At 36.0% G+C, this 19,194-nt stretch overlaps 2 protein-coding genes across 3 annotated transcripts; both read right to left on the bottom strand.

Annotated features, from left to right (window-relative positions):
• Nucleotides 1-2,226: 2,226 nt before the first annotated feature.
• Nucleotides 2,227-4,744, bottom strand: tmem35 (transmembrane protein 35). The gene is made up of 2 exons (XM_073820989.1): nucleotides 4,509-4,744; nucleotides 2,227-3,770 (listed from the first exon to the last, which is right to left on the bottom strand). The coding sequence occupies exons 1-2, from the start codon at nucleotides 4,626-4,628 to the stop codon at nucleotides 3,408-3,410; spliced, it is 483 nt and encodes a 160-aa protein (XP_073677090.1). The 5' UTR covers nucleotides 4,629-4,744; the 3' UTR covers nucleotides 2,227-3,407.
• Nucleotides 4,745-8,579: 3,835 nt separating this feature from the next.
• arl13a (ADP-ribosylation factor-like 13A) lies at nucleotides 8,580-15,263 on the bottom strand. 2 transcript variants are annotated; one of them, XM_073821090.1, is made up of 10 exons: nucleotides 15,173-15,263; nucleotides 13,299-13,412; nucleotides 13,119-13,198; nucleotides 12,536-12,785; nucleotides 11,838-11,943; nucleotides 11,510-11,715; nucleotides 10,038-10,134; nucleotides 9,684-9,951; nucleotides 9,484-9,600; nucleotides 8,580-9,271 (listed from the first exon to the last, which is right to left on the bottom strand). In XM_073821090.1, exons 1-10 carry the CDS (start codon nucleotides 15,190-15,192, stop codon nucleotides 9,201-9,203), a joined length of 1,329 nt encoding a protein of 442 aa, XP_073677191.1. In that variant the 5' UTR covers nucleotides 15,193-15,263; the 3' UTR covers nucleotides 8,580-9,200. The 2 variants fall into 2 exon arrangements, with proteins under 2 accessions (XP_073677191.1, XP_073677192.1); XM_073821091.1 differs by having other exon boundaries at nucleotides 13,128-13,198.
• Between the last annotated feature and the right edge of the window lie 3,931 nt (nucleotides 15,264-19,194).

Genomic DNA, 19,194 nt, shown 5'->3' with positions numbered 1-19,194 from the left:
GTTGGGGTAGGTGTAGACGTTAAAAAAACACAATCTAATAGGTAGAAAAATTAATTTCATTGTTAGTTTCCGGTTGTAGAGGTATCCCTTCTGGGCCACTCTTTACTTCATGTGATGTTTTACGGTGTTTGGCAAACCAACGTGAAAAGTGCGCGTCCGCCACCTATTGGACTGGAGTGTGCAACGCCAACGTGGTTGAAAATATACACTATGACAACACCAACAGAACATCAGACAAAAAAAGGAGATACTGAGTTGACTGTATTTGATAAATAGATATGTTGGGATTAAAAACTAAGAACTGTAAAAGAAAAAAGGCACAAGGACATTGTTATGTGATCAATGACACATAACAATTAAATACTACACTTGAAAAAAATATTTGGTGGATTGAAAATTATTTTTTTGTGAGGATATTTATTTTTGTTTGTAAAACTGATTTCCATTGCATTGAGCTTAAATATATTGAGTAGTATAGATAGCGGCTATTTGCAAATAATATATAAAAAGTGTAATAATTTTAAAAAAAGTGTAAATACAGTTAAATTCAGTTTATCCCCCTTTCAGAATCTGCAAAATGTTAATTATTTTACCAAAATAAGAGGGATCATACAAAATGCATGTTATTGTTTATTTAGTACTGACCTGAATAAGATATTTCACATAAAATATGTTTACATATAGTACACAAGAGGAAAAAATAGTTGCATTTATAAAAATGACCCTGTTCAAAGGTTTACATCCCCTTGATTCTTACCTGAATGATCCACAACTGTGTTTTTTTGTTTAGTGATAGTTGCTCATGAGTCCCTTGTTTGTCCTAAACAGTTAAACTGCCTGCTGTTTTTCAGAAAAATCCTTCAGGTCCCACAAATTCCTTGGTTTTCCAGCATTTTTGTGTATTTGAACCCTTTCCGGCAATGACTGTATGATTTTGAGATCCATCTTTTCACACTGAAGACAACTGATGCTTCAAAAGGAAAAACCATTCATTAAGAGCCGGGGGTTAAAAACTTTTTGAATTTGAAAATCAGTTTTATTTTACATCTATTTTGTCTTCTGGTAACTGTGTTCTGTGGCCTCTGAAGGACAATACTCAATGAAAAAATATCATATTTAGGCAAAGTAAGAAAAATGTACACATCCTCATTCTGTTCAAAGGTTTTCACCCTCGGCTCTTAATGCATCGTTTTTCAGTGAGCATTTGAACCTTCTGTAATAGCTGCATATGTGTCCCTTAGTTGTCCTCAGTGTGAAAAGATGGATCTCAAAATCATACAGTCAGTGTAGGAAAGTGTTCAAATACACAAAAAAAATTTGGGGACCTAAAGGATTTTTCTGAAGAACAGCAGGCAGTTTAATTGTTCAGGACAAACAAGGGACTCATGAACAGCTATCACTAAATTAAAAACACAGCTGTGAATCATTCAGGTAACAACACAGTATAAAGAATCAAGGGGATGTAAACTTTTGTCATTTTTATTAATTCAACTATTATTTTCTCTTGTGGACTATATGTAAACATCTTTTATGTGAAATATCTTATTCAGGTCAGTACTAAATAAAAAATAACAAGCATTCTGTAAGATCCCTCTTTGGTAAAATAATTAACACTTTGCAGATTCTGAAAGGGGGATGTAAACTTTTGACCTCAACTGTAGTGATAGAGGATACTACTTTTACTGTTACTCATAATACTTATTGCAAATAGTGGCAATTATCTACACCTACCCTAACCCTACCTGATACTTTATTTTCATCTTTTCGATCATCTCCTTCATTTTTATTGAAAATAAATGTCTTTCAGAAAAGGGAGAAACAATGTTTGGCAAAATGGCTGGTGTTAATGGCCATTTGTAAATTTTATGAGTCTGGCTTCCGGTCTCATCTGCATTCAGCTATTTTTAGCTGTACAAAACAACTCGTTTTGCTGCTTGATATTGCAAATTAATGTGTCTTACCATATTAATTTAATGTATTATCTTAATTATGAAGTGCAGTTTTACCGTTTACTGCACGTTATTATTTCTCTCATTATTTCCCTATGCAGGGGCTGATGAACCAGAAGTCTCACCCATAGGCTTAAAGAATAAGGTGGTCATATGATGCAAGAATTATTAGCATAAATATGGTTGACCAGTTTTTAGACAAGAAGAATATGCTAAAGGTAACATATTCTATTCCTATTCAAATTTGTTTAGCAAAAAAGTAAACAAGACATAAAAATCACAAGTTATGTTTTTTAATACTGTCACCAAACTCCATGATAAACTGCATAGAGGTTTTATTATCAGCATCTGCATGCACAAACATCGTTTTCCCTCACTGTCAAGGTGTAATATGACCCATTCTGTGTAAACTAACAATGCACAATTCAGTTCATGAACTAGCTGGGCATTCTGGTAAAGGTTTAGACACAGGTCACATTCTCTGTTAAGTATTTTTACTCACAAACAGAAAATTATCAGTATACATCCAAACATATCAGACAAGTTTCTCAATTCTACTCCCTCCAGCACTGTGCATTTTGTATGCATCACTTATTTAACACACCTGATTCATCTCATCAGTTTATTAGTAGTGATGCATAACCTGACCTGAGTGTGTAAAATTAGTAAAACACCTTAAATGAGCAGTGCTGGGTTTTCAGAAACAGTAAAGGAGCAAACTGATCTAAAGAAAATACAGTAGATCAAAAATGTGATAAGGAGAAAAGCAACCATAAGAATCCAAGGATACGTTTTTTATTGGACTGTGGGTTTCAAGAGTCAAACTAGAAAACCAAACTTGATAAAAGAAATGTTATATGTAAACTTAAAAAACATCAGATGCAGAAAGATTAATAATATGCAGAACTTATTTCATTTTTTATGTTTGTAACAGAAAAGCTACCCTCTGCCATCTGACTCTAACCTTTTAACAAATGATGTACAGCATTTCTCTTAATGTAAACAAAACCGGTTTTATATAGTATTCATCAACAGTAGTTCATAAGTAAATAAAACATCACAAAAACTTGACATTTGAAGTTTTCTGTATCACAGTATAATCTTAAAAGTGGGAAATCTAGGATACTGTTCAATGCAGGGCCAAAATAATAATAATAATAATAGTAATAATAATAAATACAGCAGGGAATAACAGTAGTTTAATCTTCTGTTGCAAAACCACAGCCAAAACAGTTGCCACAATGGTGATTGTCCATATTGAATATTTGTATTTTAAATAAGACGTTTTACCAGTGAGACATGAGGTAAAAGTAACATAAGATCTGGTTTTCAGGCTGCCGATATGTAGCTGTGGGACATAAATCACCTTTTGGGACGACTGTCTTTTTTTTCCAAGCACCTTCTCTACTATCCAGAGGAACAGATCTGCTGCCAGGCGCTCTTTGTGAAATTGTGGAGCTAAGAAACTTTGACTTTGTTCTTTTCCTGGGCAGTAATCTGCTCTTCCCGTCTCTCCTCCCTTTCAGGCCGGTCCTCACCCTGACGAGCAATGAGCAGCCGACACGTCAGCAAAATACCAAATACCAGGGCATGGGCATAACGTTTTAGAGGATCTCCAACCAGCTGGTGGAAGAAAAGCACCGCCAGCATGACCAGCAGCAGAATAAAGTTGGCCACGTCTTTTGGTCTCCCCGGCACAAGGGTTAGAACAATTCCACATCCCACCTCAAGAGTACCAATAATCTTGCGTAGAAGTACAGAAGAGACGCCAATCTTTTTCAGTGCTGGAAGGGCCTTTGCATAACTCTTGTACGCTCTTTTCTGGAAAGAGAAGACAAATGTGACATTTACAAAGAAATCATGAATATTTCACATGAATGCATATAAGAACGCATGTAAGGTGCAAATAGATTTTTTTGCATTATTTTAATGGTCATATTGACCCTACTGTACGGCATTAAACTGTACTGTATCTTATTAAAAATAAATAAATAAATAAAACGTGTCTGTGTCTGTGTCATCAGCACAGCAGCTGCTGCACCTGCAGATGGAAGATAGAATTTGCTGGAAAGCGGCGCCATTGCTTTATCATGAGCTGCTTCAAAGGATTGTTTTAGAACGATATCACGAAATAATCATCTTACGACATACCTGAGAGCGTTTCTTCTGTTTATCATACAGATGACGCGCATTGTGACCTATTTATGCGGTAATGAAACAATGTTGCGGCTGTGCACTGTGCAGAATGCGCTGTTCAGCTGCTCCAATTTCAGTATAATTGTTTAACATAATTCGTCTCACAATCAAGAATCTACTTATGTATTTCTTATATCTTAGATTATATATATTATAAATAAATTACGTTTAAGTTATCTTCACCTCAACAGCCAATGCAAAGAAAATGATATTACACAAACAGGCACCAACAGCCCTAGCGGGCATTTTATACAAAATGCAAAAAACCAATTACTTTCGCACCCCCTCCTAAAACAAAGCCGGTTGCTTCCAGCTGACGCTTCGTTTGCCTATTATGGATGCTGCTAAGCGACGATCACTTACCATTTCACTGTATGCATCTTTGCTTAACCTTGGTGTGAGTTTAATTGTGCCCATGAACACGAAGAAGAGACCCAGTGCAAAGGAAAGGGCGACAATGGTTATTGTTCTTGGCGAGGCCATCTTCGGTAAAGTCTCCTTTCGATTGGCATCCGTTGTCCCGCTCCAGCTTTCTTCACTGTCCTGCTGAAGATGCTGAAGGGGGGGAAGGGCTTGATGAATACAGTCAAATATGGCTGCATGTCATTCCGCTTCAGTGCTAGGGAGCACCATTAGAGGGCGCTGCGGTTAATCAATATCGTAAAGCCAACTGCAGTGCAAACAGTGCTTTTCAACACAAGGGGGCCTCAGCAACTTACAAAGAGAGCGCAGGATGTTAAGAAACAGCGAATTGTTCGGTTTCAGTCTCAACATGTTAGGCTACTTTTAAAGTATTAGTTCACCCAAAAATTAAAATGCTGTCATTAATTACTCACCCTCATGCTGTTCCAAACCCATAAGACACAAATTAAGATATTTCTGAGAGAGCTTTCTGACACTCCATAGACAGCAAGGGTCCTTTCACGTGCAAGGTCCAGAAAGGTAGTAAGGACATAGTTAAAATTGTCTGTGTGACAATGTAAACAAAGCTCGGCGCACGCGTGTTCTACTATGGTTCTACCTCAACAGCACCAAGCGCATGTGTTGTTTACATGCAGAGAGAAGCATGTGAAAGTGTTGTGATTTTCTCCAAAATGGCGCTGGGTTGACATAAAGGAGAATTTTTAAAATAAAGTTATTTTTGTTTGTTTTTTGCACACAGAAATTATTCTTGTAGCTTATTAAAATTACGATTGAACCACTGATGTCACATAGGCTATTTTAACATGCCCTTACTTTCTGGACCTCGAACATGGAAAGACCCTAGCTGTCTATGGAAGGTCAGAAAGCTCTTAATTTGTGTTCTGAAGATGAATGAAGGTCTTACTGGTTTGGAACAACATGAGGGTGAGTAATTAATGACAGAATTTGTATTTTTTGGGTAAACTAACCCCAAACTGTTGTGGCGGGGTAATGGTTTGACATGTTGCATAAATTGTTTAAATGAAATGTTTGTACTGAAATATATTATATTCTAGCAGTGATAAAACTGCGGTAGAAGTTTTGTGAAGAAGGGCCCCTGAGCTGTGTTTATGATCACTACAATATATTGGTTTTAAACAGTGACTGTGAAACATGTATGTTAGGTATGAGAATTGCATATTCTAAATTTTGATATTTGGGATATGGTCATTGGGCTACTTTTGGGCTATTTTTTGATTGGCCATTGTGCAAACCTGGCAACCCTGAGTCCAAAATCCTGTGTTAACAAAAGCATTCTGTTAGTTTAGACAACTATTTAACCTGTGTAGCCTGTAATTTTAAAATACAAATGGTCGAAATATTTAGGGGCCAAGCACCGAAGGTGCGAAGGCACCTATTGAAACCGTTAGAATTCTTATTATTATTATTATTCTTCCGCCGCAAGTCTATGGCAGCCCATAGAACCGCTTGCGGGAAAGTTGTATAATTTGGCACACTGATAGAGGACCGTCCCAACATGAACCATAGCAAGTTTGGAGTCTCTAACTCAAACTCTCTAGCGCCACCACTTGTCCAAACTTTCAATTTCTTTTTGCTAATAACTTTTGAACCGTAAGCCACAACATCAAAATTCCAATTTTCCCTGAATCCTTGGGTCATGCCGAGTCGAATGAACACCAAATTTCAAAAATCGTAAGGATTAGTTTTTTTTCTATAATTTTTTGTTTATAAAACCTACTTTTTCGAACTCGTCCTAGACGGTTTGTCTGATTTTCACCAAAATTGGCTCAGATCATCTTCAGACCATGCAGGCAAAAAGTTATGGAATTCAAGTTGATTGGACAAACCGTTCTCGAATAACGCGCTAATTAATTCTACGAAAAGCGTTCAAAAATGGAAGTGAGGCCATATATCCGCAACGCTTTGGAATATTGAGACCAAACTTGGTGTGTGTTATAACAAGCATGACCTGAGGCTACCTGCAGTGTTTCGTCACAGTGCCACCTAGTGGTCAGGAGATATGAAAAATGGCTATTTTTGATTATAACTTCTCAGTGGTTTGACCAAAAATCTCAAAACTGGTCTTGTTAGATTCGGAGGAGCATGCCGAGTCGAACAATATCCAATTTTCCCATGTCAGCCATTTTGGGTGTCGGCCATTTTGAATTTAGTTTTAAAATGCTGTATCTTGAGAACGGATTAACGTATCGTTTCGACAATAATTACAAAAATGTTCGGCACCATGCCCTGAATGTACATACCAATTTTGGGGCCAGCGCCACCTTGTGGTCAAAAGTTATAACGAAATTTCGAAAAATGCTAATAACTTCTGAAAAAAATGGCTTATTGTAATAAAAGTGATCTCAAAATATTCCTTGGGTCAGGCCGAGAACATTGATACCAATTATGCCAAAATTGGCCTAACTTCCTGTTCGCCATTTTGATGAATGTAGAAAACCTACTTTTTCGAACTCCTCCTAGACCGTTAGTCGGATTTTCACCAAATTTGACTCGGATCGTCTTCAGACCATGCTGACAAAAAGTTATGGATTTCGTGTCGATATTCGAAACCGTTTTCATTTAACGCATCAACGAATTTGCAAGTAAGATGCCAAAGCGCATCGGAAGCTGTATCTCTGCAAAGCTTTGAGATATTTGCACCAAATTTGGTATGTGGCATTACCACCTCACACTGATTACACCACCTAAATTTGGTAGCAGCGCCACCTATTGGTCAAGAGTAATGAAGCATTCATTAACCATTAGTTTTAAAATGATCAAAAATGCTAATAACTGTAGATAGCATTAGCCTATTTTAATGAAACTGGTCTTAAAATATTCCTTGGGTCATGCCGACAACATAGATACCAATTATGCCACAGTTGGCCAAACTTCCTGTCCGCCATTTTGATTTATGTTGAAAACCTACTTTTTCGAACTAGTCCTAGACCGTTCGTCCGATTTTCACCAAAATCGAGTCATATCATCTTCAGACTGTGCTGACAAAAAGTTATGGATTTCATGTCGATAGTTGAAACCGTTTTCGTACAGCACCTCTATAAATTTTAGGCTTGATGTGAAAATGACTCTAAGGCTATATCTTTGGAAAACTTTGACATAATGACACCAAACTTTGTGTGAACGTTTGTCATCTCACACTAAACACACCACATCGATTTGATAACAGCGCCACCTGTTGGTCAAACCTAATAAGCCATTAAATCATATCAGTAGGCGTCCTACATCATTTTTCTGTCGTTTTGACTAAAATCATCCTAAAATGGCTTCTTTTTACTTCTTGTTGCAGTTGGTCTGCTGTTCCTGCCATTCTTAGCTCCTCATTTTCCGCTTTGAGTGCTTGGCCCCGTAATTGCTGCTTGCAGCTATATTTTTCCCTTATTTTTAGTTAGCCTTTAGATAGCAAGAGCACAGCTTGAAGTGGTTAAGAAAAGCTCTTATTTAAAATTAATTGTTTAACAGAGGGGTTTCACTTGCGTCACGATTTGGTCAGTTGCCTGGATGCGTGGCCATATTGGCGATACTCGGATGTAAACCATGGAAAAAATGTGTGTAGAGAAGGACTTAATAAGTAGGAAAGGGTGCAATATTTTGACAAACTAAAGTTAATAGGTGGTAAAGATACAATATGATATTAGCCTAATATCTGACCGGAAATGATAAGAACAAACACGAGTGTTGTCAAGATTCTTGTCCTGGAAATCCTGGTTTAGGTTGGCCAACCACAAACGCCTTTTGTTCCTCAGTTTTTTGCACTCTTCTCCATGATTTGTTATAACTTTTGTCAGTCTATAGTATTCCAAATGTTTTTTCCAGTCCAACCAATTAGTACAGCCTAAAACATGACAATAATTGACCATTTTCAGTAGCAATAATCAGCAAAATAGGTCAGTGACATTATTTACGTTCAGTGCCGCCAATATGATAGATTTTATGACGCATCATGAAAACACTCTATAATATATTACAACAACCCAATGTTTTGATCAGGATTTTGTTCATTTATTTGGTTGAAAAACATCAGGGACAATCATTCTGAGCAATAGGTATCCCATCATGCAAATTTTTCTCCATATAAAACCATCACACAGCAATAAAAAGCACAAATTGGCTAAAAAGAAATGGATTTATATATTTTTTTAAAGGTAAAAATGAATAAAATTTCACAAAAAAGGTAGGCATCTTATTCAAACCTGTAAAAACACATTTGGGTTCAAAGACAAATACAGTGAATGGCATATACTTCATGATAAACCATCCTGATTCATCATATATTGTCTTAGGTTTATGTGAGTAAGTTACAAATACAAAAATCTTTCGGGACACTATCATTTTCATAAGAAGGCTTCTTTCAGGACAGACCTTCTTGAATAGATGTCCCATTTTCAGTATAATTCTTTCTTAATTATTTCTCAATAATCTCTTAATACAATTACAATACAAAGTATACATATTTTAATGAAAATTGCCTGACAATGACGGTCTAGCCATTAGAAAACAGTAACTTCTGTTTGCAGACATTGATAGCAGACTTCGGTTTGGGTAATATGTTCAGCACATTCATAAGTCATCCATTTCTTCAAAGGTCTTCTTTTTCTTCATCCTGTTTCTTGACTATCCCGAAACCATGTCCTGTCCATGTTCCTGTCGGGCTTTGAGAGCCAAAATTGCTTTTCGGTAAAGGTCTATTAGGAAACAGGCAAATTAAACGCTTTAAATTAGTCTCCTACATTACTACAGATCAGGGCTGTCTGTATTGAGCAAATGCTTTGGTTTGTTTTATTGTTTAAAGCTTATATATGCTTTGTGTTTTAAAATTCCTCCCACAAGGCCAAAATTTACCCCAAGAGCAGCCATGATCGAAACGAATAGTGTTTTAGAGATCACTGATGCTTACCGAAAGTAGCAGAAAGATCAACAGGCTGTGCGTAAGCTGCTGGAACTTCCTCTGTGTTTATCTTGTTCTTTCTTTTTACTTTAACTGTCTTCTTTTTTTTCTTTCTGTCTTCTTTTCCTGTGAATAAATAGTTTAAAAGCATGAGATGGGAATGGGATGCATTTTTTTTTATAGATTTAATGACACTTAAGTTTCAATACCTCTAGAGGCTTTGGAGACTTCGCTGTTGGGAGACTCTGGTAGACCCGAGTTCTCTTCTTTTACTTTGACTTTGCGTTTCAATTTCCTTTGTTTGGGAGGCAGTAATGCACTGCTTGCTTTATCTTTCTGGCTGTTGTGGTCATGTTCTGCTTCATTTCCTTCTGTCTCCTCCACCTCCTCTTCATTTACTCCTCTGCTTGTACTTTCCTTCTTAATTTTAACCTTCACCTTCTTCTTTTTGCTTAATTTCTTTTTTAAAGAGTGTTCCTACAATGCCAAAGGGTAAATCAGTAAGCGAAGTCAATTAAACAACAGTATTTGTTAAAAATTTGATGATAAAGAAGATATTTAACCTTATTTAGAATATTTTTGATTGGTTGCAGAGTCCCGTTTTCCCTCACAGTTTCATTATGATGTTCTTGACGGATATCGGTTTTGCTTGTACGTGTTCTGCAAGACAAGATGAGTTGCATACATCTTATTCTCGTATATGTACACAAATTAGCATATATTTGACACTGTTCAACAGTTTGGGTCAGTTCGATTTTTTTTTTCTTATTATTTAGAAAGAATGAATAATAATTTGTTAAAGGTGCAGTATAAAAGCATGAAAACACCATAATACATTTGCAGATATTCAGGAAACATGTCACAAGTTCACATACACTACCAGTCAAAGGTTTTTGAACAGTAAGATTTGTTATGTTTTTTAAAGAAGTCTCCTCTGCTCACCAAGCCTGCATTTATTTGATCCAAAATACAGTAAAAGCAGTAACATTGTGAAAATGTTTCACTATTTAAAATAGCTGTTCTCTATCTGAATATATTTTAAAATATAATTTATTCCTGTGATCAACGCTAAATTAACATCATTACTCTAGTCTTTGGTGTCACATGATCCTTCAGAAATCATTCTAATATGCTGATATGTTTCTCAAGAAACATTTTTATTATTAGTATTAACAATATTTGAAACAGTAAATTTTATCAGGATTCTTTGATGAATAAAAAGATGAGGATTTATCTGAAATAAAAAGCTTTTGTACACTACACCATTCAAAAGGATGCTTTAAATTGATCAAAAGTGATGATTTATAATGTTACAAAAGATTTTTATTCTTCTGTTCATCGAAGAAACCTGAAACAATTCTGTTTTCAACATAATAATAATAATAATAAATGTTTTTGAGCAGCAAATCTGCATATTAGAATATTCTTTTAAGGATCATGAGACTGAAGACTGGAGTAATAATGCAAAAAATTCAGCTTTGAAATCACAGGAATAAATTACATTTTAAAATATATTCAAATAGAAAACAGTTTAAATATTAAAAATATTTTAAAATTTTACTGTTTTTACTTTGACTCAAATAAATGCAGGCTTGGTGAGCAGAAGAGACTTCTTTAAAAAACTTTAAAAATCTTACTGTTCAAAAACTTTTGACTGGTAGTGTAGATGCTCTACTTTGTTTGGAACTTTATATTTATCAAAGAATCCTGAAAACATTTAGAATAGTTTATATAAAATGTAAAAAGCAGCACAACTGTTTTCAACATTTTAAAAATAAGAAATGTCTTGAGCACTGCAGTAAAGTATGGCTGCTGACAGTTCAGCTTTGCCATCATAAAAATGACATTTTAAATATATATTAATATATAAATTGTAATAATATTTCATTATATTACTGTTTTACTGTATTTTTGACCAAATAAATGCAGCCTTGGTAAGAAAAAATACTTTTATAAACATTTAAAAATATCACAGACCCCAAACATTTGAACTGTAGTGTAAATACATATTATCTTATATAAATGCAGCCCTTACTTTTCCTCTTTTGATTTGTTCCGGCCCTTTTCTATTTTTCCTCTCCTTTCTTTTTCTTCTGGCCCTAATGCTCGCCTCCCATCTCTCATCACACGGGCACAGAGGTCAGGGTAGTCCAGGCACACGGCTCGCAGTAGCCATCTGAGACCTCGCAGGGTCTTTCTGTCTGACCAGCGACGCAGGTCCATGGAGGCAGAACATGGCTCCTGTAGATTAAGAACAAACTGCTTAAAATACATAGGACATATTGTCAGTTCTCTTACTACGCCCTGGAGGTTTATCATATGTTTTGAATATGTCAGAATGTTTATTGTTTCACAGTACTCACAATGTGGCAAAGCGACCGGCTTTGGTTGACCAGCCTCTCTAGGGAGAGAATTTCAATGAGTTCATTTCCCAGAAGAGCATTCATTTTGTCCTGTTTATTTGCCAGCCTGTTGAGATGGACAAAATAAGACAGATTGCAGGCAAAATTCTACTTATCACCTATTAAACACACAGAAGATGGTTTAGTACTGCTATTTGTACAGTACCTTTATAATACTGATTTAAAACTGGACCACAAAACCAGTCATAAAGGTATTTTTTTTATTTAGATTTCTACACAATTGAAAAACTGAATAAATAAGCTTTCTATACAACTATTTGAGAATCAGGAATCTGAGTGTGCAAAAAAATCTAAATATTGAGAAAATTGCCTTTAAAGTTGTCCAAATGAAGTTCTTAGCAATGCATATTACTAATGAAAAATTAGTTTTTGATATATTTACGGTAGAAAATGTACAAAATATCTTCATGGAACATAATCTTTACTTAATATACTAATGATTTTTGGCATAATAGAAAAATCTATAAATTTGACCCATCAATGTATTTTTTGCCTATTGCTACAAAAATACCTGTGCTACTTAAGACAGGTTTTGTGGTCCAGGGTCACAAATATTTCAAATATTATATGATTTGTAATAATAAACTGATATAATTTCATCAGAAAGATTATTTATTATTTTTAGCAGGGTATCTTACACAAGAAGAGGTTTTCCTGCTACTCTTGGATGCTTCAGTAAGTCCACCAGAGCTTCTTTGACCTCTTTCATTCGTTGTCTGTCACTGGAATCCACTACAAAGATGATGCCGTGAGCTTCACCATAATGCTCTCTCCAGGACCCCCGAACCTCTGGAGCCCCTCCTATATCCAGTATGTTAACCAAGTAGTTCTCCAGCCTTAGTTCAGTGCGGACACATCCATGAGTGGGACCTACATCTCCAGGGGGCACTGAACAAAATGACATAACATTAAAACTCAACAGACTGCAGTCAGTTTAACAAATGTAACCCTGAACCACAAAACTATTCATAAGGGTCCATTTCTCTGAAAGCTGATAAATAAGCTCTCCATTGATGTATAGTTTGTTAGGATATGACAATATCAATAATAGACACAACTATTTGTAAAACTGAAATCTGAGGGTGCAAAAAATCAAAATACTGAGAAAATCGCCTTTAAAGTTGTCTAAATGAAGTTCTTAAAAAAAATTACGTTTTGATATATTTACAGTAGGAAATTTACAAAATATCTTCATTGAACATGATCTTTACTTAAAATTACCTAAATTACCTCTCAACATCCCTCTGACACAAGATGTTTTTCCAGCCTTGTCCAAACCAACCACCAGAACAGTGATCTTCCTAGAAAATTTTAAAACAAGGTTACTTCAGTGGTAATGATTTGATAATAGGCTGGCCTCTTTTGATCAGCAATAACAGGATTTGCTTGGCTGACAGGTACCTCAGTGGTTGCTGGAGTTTGGACACCCAGCTGCAGCAATTGCTCATGAGGTTGAACATGTTGACCTGATGAGGAGAGCACCAGGGAGAGCACCATCGTCTCCTTAACTCGTACCTGAGAGCAGATAACAGGGATACTCCATCATTTGTACTCTTGGCCTTAGAATACATGTAAACCTTAGCTGTTGTGTCTCACACAGGTATTAACCTAGAATTAAGGATTCATTAGTTAGTTACTTGAATTTCTGACACCCACACCCACCTCATAATACCTGCAGTGCTTGAAAATGAAATACTAAACAGTATGGTAAATTATAGAATCTGTTTTTTTTTTGTTTTTTTTAGTAATTTTATTTATATTCATGACCCTGGATCACAAAACCAGTCATAAGGGTCAATTTTTTGAAATTGAGATTTATACATCATCTGAAAGCTAAATAAATAATAATTTTGGCCGAGATACAACTACTTGAAAATCAGGAATCTGAAAGTACAAAAAAATCTAAATATTGGGAAATCGCCTATAATGTTGTCCAAATGAAGTTCTTAGCTATGCATATTGCTAATCATAAATTAAGTGTTGATATATTTACGGTAGGAAATGTACAAAATATCTTCATGGAACATGATTTTTAAGAAAAATCAATAAATTTGTCCGATACAATGCATTTTTGGCTATTGCTACAAATATACCATGCTTCTTAAGACTGTTTTTTTTGGTTCAGGGTCACATTTTAAAAATGTATTTTAGTTTTTCTTTGCTGTTTTTTTTTTTTTTTTATTTATATTTGTGACCCTGGACCACAAAACCAGTCATAAGGCTCAATTTTTTGAAATTGAGATAAATAAATAAGCTTTTCCATTGGTTTGTTAATTAATACAATATTTGGCTGAGATGCAACTACTTGAAAAACAAGAATCAGAGGGTACAAAAGAAAAAAAAAAATACTGAGAAATCGCCTTTAAAGTTGTCCAAATGAAGTTCTTAGCCATGCATATTACTACTCAAAAATGAAGACCTATACAATGCATTTTTGGCTATTGCTACAAATATACCCATGTTTTTTTGGTCCAGGGTCACATTTTAAAAATGTATTTTAGTGAAAAATAAAAAAGGTTATATACCAAAACCTCTAGCCTTTTTTCATATTTAAGAATCAGCATTAGCAAACATTATTCAGCATTTAGCCTTTATTTTCTTTGCTTTAAGAGATCAAAACACTGCAAAAGAGCTGATTAGGCTTTGTTTTTGAGCCACCAAACAGAATAAGCTTTTGAGTGGGAAGATAACCTGGTCATATTCAGTGCAGACACACTGTAGTCTAATTACATTTACAGGTGTCTGAGATGTAGGTTTGTAATCTTAGTGCTTGGTCCATCACTGTACATCTGTTCAGCCCTGTAAGCCTTTAAAGAGTAGTCTAAATCAATTACGCTGTTCTCGTTTTGAACACCTGACCCCTTTATCCAAGCAGCATGCGCTGGTGCAGCCGACCCTTCATTTCCAAACAGTATTCTCAATGTTTGAAAATGTAAAATAACTTTTTCCTACATCATAAAACTTTCCGACTGATGCATTACATATAATTAACAATGCCAAAACTGTAAGTTACAGTTACTCTCTGATACAGGACATCAACATGTTAGTGTGAATTATAAATACAGACTGTTCACTGATTATAAGACCAAAAAACTAAGTTTTAGATGTTTGGAGACCACTATGATATTCAGTGTATTCCTCTGTACGATCGCATGTGATCATAAACGGCATTAATGAGTATACAGCCATATGCAGAGGCATAATCCAGCACATTATATCACATATAAAGAGTTTATGTATAGTCAAAAAACAAAAAATAAATAAATATTACTCACAGTAGTATGTCAGACTCCATGCGTTTTTGTTTGTCTCTCCAGAGACATTTTGCACAAGTCTGCTAAAAACTAATCAGGCCCTACTTATTCCTCTAATCCTGTCACCTCATGTGGGAGGAGCTTAGAAGGAACGCCATCACATCCTTACAGCCAATCATATGGGAGACCGGTGACAGCTGCCATTCTGAATGGTTTTATCTGGGCTAAATGTAGACATCTGCCAGGTTAATATAAGCCAAATATACGTAAAATGCTTAGGTTTTAGTTATATGAGTTACATGGAAAGTCCATAGACATCTGTTTTGAGATAATTGAGAAATATCTACTACTCAGTTTCATGCACATTACTGTGTACAGCATCATAGCGTGACATCATCCTGTTGTTTACACACTACAGGCATAGAAATAATCCAAGTGACGCAGGCTCACTTGTACGTGCTTCTGAAATCTCCATTTTCAAAATACTATTTCTGCTGTTTATCCACAGAGTTAAAATCAACATCAAACATTAATATCAAATAAAAAAAAAATCAAAACAATTTTTATTTTTATAGAACATTTCATAATTTATTTTAAATTACTCACAGTGTCTTGCAAAAGTATTCATACCCCTTAATTATTTTCATATTTTGTTATGTTGCTGCCTTATGTTAAACTACTTTAAATTACTTTTTTCCCCACATCATTCTACACTCCATACACCATAATGGCAAAGCAGAAACCAGTTTTTTAACATCTTTGCAAATGTACTTAATTTTTTTTTTCAAATGATTCCATTGCATAAGTATTCATACCCTTATCCAGGACAGTTGAAATTTAGCTCAGGAGCATTTGTATTGCTTGTAGACGTTACTAAACTTTGAGTGAAGATAACCTGTGGCTAATTCAGTTTAATGTGTATGATTTGGAAAGCCACACGTCTTAATAAAAAAGGTTTAACCACTTATATAATGCATATCAGAAAAACAACAAGCCCTGAGGTAAAAAAAAAAAAAAAAAAAAAACTGCCTGTAGAGCTCAGAAACAGGATTACATCAAGCCACAGATCTGGGGAAGAGTACAGAAAACATTCTGCTGCACTGAAGGTTTACAGAAAGATGTGGTCTCTGTTACCCTTGATGGAAGAAGTCTAAAAAACAACCAGGACTCTTCCTAGAGCTGAGCAATTGATGGAGAAGGGCTTTGGTTAGACTGGTGACCAAGAAGCTAATGGTCACTCTAGTTGAGCTCCATGATCATATGCGGAGATAGAAGAATCCTAGAGAAGGACAAACATCACTGCAACACTCCACCGATCTTGGCTTTATGGCAGTGTGGCAAGACTCAAGACTGAAAACCCAGCCCAGAGCATTCAGAACCTCAGACTGGGCAAACGGCTCACCTTCCAGTACAATGACCCTAAGCACACAGCAAAAGTGGCTTATAGACAACTCTGTGAATGTCCTTGAGTGACTCAGCCAGAGCCTGGGCCTGAACCCAATCAAACATTTCTGGAGAAACCTGAAAATGTGTGTCTGCCCCATCCAGCCTGATAGAGCTTGAGAGGTGAAGAGCAGAAGAAGAATGGCAAATAATTGCCAAAAGCTTGTCGCATCATACCTAAAAAATCATCCCAGCTTTATCTGGGAAAATTCTCATCCAGCACCCGTACTATCAGCACTGGCGCCCCTCAGGGTTGTGTCCTCTCCCCACTGCTCTTCTCCCTGTATACAAATGACTGTACCTCCAAAGACCCCTCTGTCAAGCTCCTGAAGTTTGCAGACGACACCACACTTATCGGCCTCATTCAGGACGGTGACGAGTCTGCTTACAGACAGGAGGTAAAAGAGCTGGCTGTCTGGTGCAGTCATAACAACCTGGAGCTCAACACGCTCAAAACTGTGGAGATGATCATAGACTTCAGGAAAACCCCCCCTGCTCTCCCCCCACTCACCATCATGAACAGCACTGTAAACACAGTGGAGTCATTCAGGTTCCTTGGAAATACCATCTCTCAGGACCTGAAGTGGGACATTCACATAGACTCCATTGTGAAAAAGGCCCAGCAGAGGCTGTACTTCCTCCGCCAGCTGAGGAAACTCAACCTGCCACAGGAACTGCTGAAACAGTTTTACTCTGCCATCATTGAATCCGTCCTCTGCACTTCAATTACCATCTGGTTCAGCTCAGCTACAAATTCTGATCTCAGAAGACTACGTCGGATAGTCCGGACTGCTGAGCGAATCATTGGTACAACCCTCCCTACCCTTCAAGATCTGTACTTATCCAGAGTACGAAAAAGGGCTGCCAAAATTACTCTGGACCCCTCACATCCAGCACACTCACTTTTTGAACTGTTACCATCCGGTCGGCGCTACAGAGCACTGAGCACTAGAACGACCAGACACCGAAACAGTTTCTTTCCTCAGGCAATCCATCTCATGAACACTTGATCGTGGAACATACAACACTATACATTCTTTATTCATTTTTCCGTTATTTATTTAAAGCACATACTTACTCCATTCAAATGTCTTTGCTATTTTTGCACATTGTCTGTCTTGTATACCTCTATATTGTTCTTTTTATAATATGTATCGTCTTGTCACTGTCTTTCTGTAGCACTGTGGAGCTCTGTCACAAAAACAAATTCCTAGTATGTGCAAACATACCTGGCAATAAAGCTCATTCTGATTCTGATTCTGATTCTGATTCTAAAAAGATTTGAGGTTGTAAAGGTGCTTTAACTGAGTACTGAGTTAAGGGTATGAATACTTATGCAATGCACTTATTTCAGTTTTTTATTTTTAATACATTTACAAAGATGTGACGATTTTATGTTTGCTTTGTCACTGTGGTGTACGGAGTGTAGATTGATGTGGGGAAAAATTAATTTAAAGCAGTTTAACATAAGACAGCAACAACAAAATGTGAAAAAAACCCAAAGGGGTATGAATATTTTCGCAAGGCACTGTATCTGTGCACATCAATGTGCCCTCATAATCTTCAATCAAAAACAATAACTTCCTCTTTCCCCCTGCAACAATATCTCTTCTCTGATGACGTGTGCATCGACGGCGCAAGAGCTGGCCAATAATCTATCCTGACCAGCAACCTGACATCACAGTAATTAGCAGACAACAACAATCCAATCAAATCCTAATGGACAACAAGTCCTGCTCTACATTTATTCTTCTTTGAGAAGCCATTTCACTCAGATGTACGTCAAAATAAGGAAGAAAAGGCGATTTCAACTTTTGTTCCATGCTGACTTTAACACTTCAGAAAACTAGTGCTTGTTAAAGGCATAGTTTACCAAAAAATTACAATTCTGTCATTAATTATTCACCCTCATGTTGCCCCAAACCCGTAAAACCTTTGTTTATCTTCGGAACACAAATTAAGATTTTTTTTATGAAATCCGAGAGCTTTCTGAGCCTGCATAGACAGCAATGCAACTGAAACATTTTATGGCTCAGAAAGGTAGTAAGGACATAATTAAAATAGTCCATGTGACATCAATGGTTGAACCATAATGTTATGAAGTAACTTTTTGTGCGCAAAGAAAACAAAAATAACAACTTTGTTCAACAATTTCTTCTGTTTCTGTGTCAGTCAATATTTTCATTTATGTTCGGGTTTGGAAGGACATGAGGGTGAGTAATTAATAACAAAATTTTAATTTATGGTTGAACTATCCGTTTAAGCCCCGGTCACACCAAAAATGATAACTATAACAATAATGACAGCTATGATGTTTTAATTCATTCTGAAGCTATAATGATAGCTACACAGAGAAACAATATTTGAATCACGTTCAGAACAATTGTTTTCCAATTGATGAATGATAAACACATTGACAGCCAATCAGAATCCACCCAACATTGAATATTGTTATCGTTATGTGTATAGTTATCATTCTTGGTGTGAATGAGCTTTTAGCCTGAATTTTTTAACATGAAATTGTAAAAGCAGAGAGTATGAGTAAGTGTCTTTACATTATATAAAATATCAAACCAAGTGGCTTTTGCAAACAAATGAAA

The sequence above is a fragment of the Garra rufa genome, chromosome 16 (genome assembly GCF_049309525.1).
Source record: "Garra rufa chromosome 16, GarRuf1.0, whole genome shotgun sequence".
Taxonomy (NCBI): Eukaryota; Metazoa; Chordata; class Actinopteri; order Cypriniformes; family Cyprinidae; genus Garra; species Garra rufa.
Note: the sequence above shows the minus strand (reverse complement) of the source record. Positions and strands in the feature narration are given on the sequence as shown.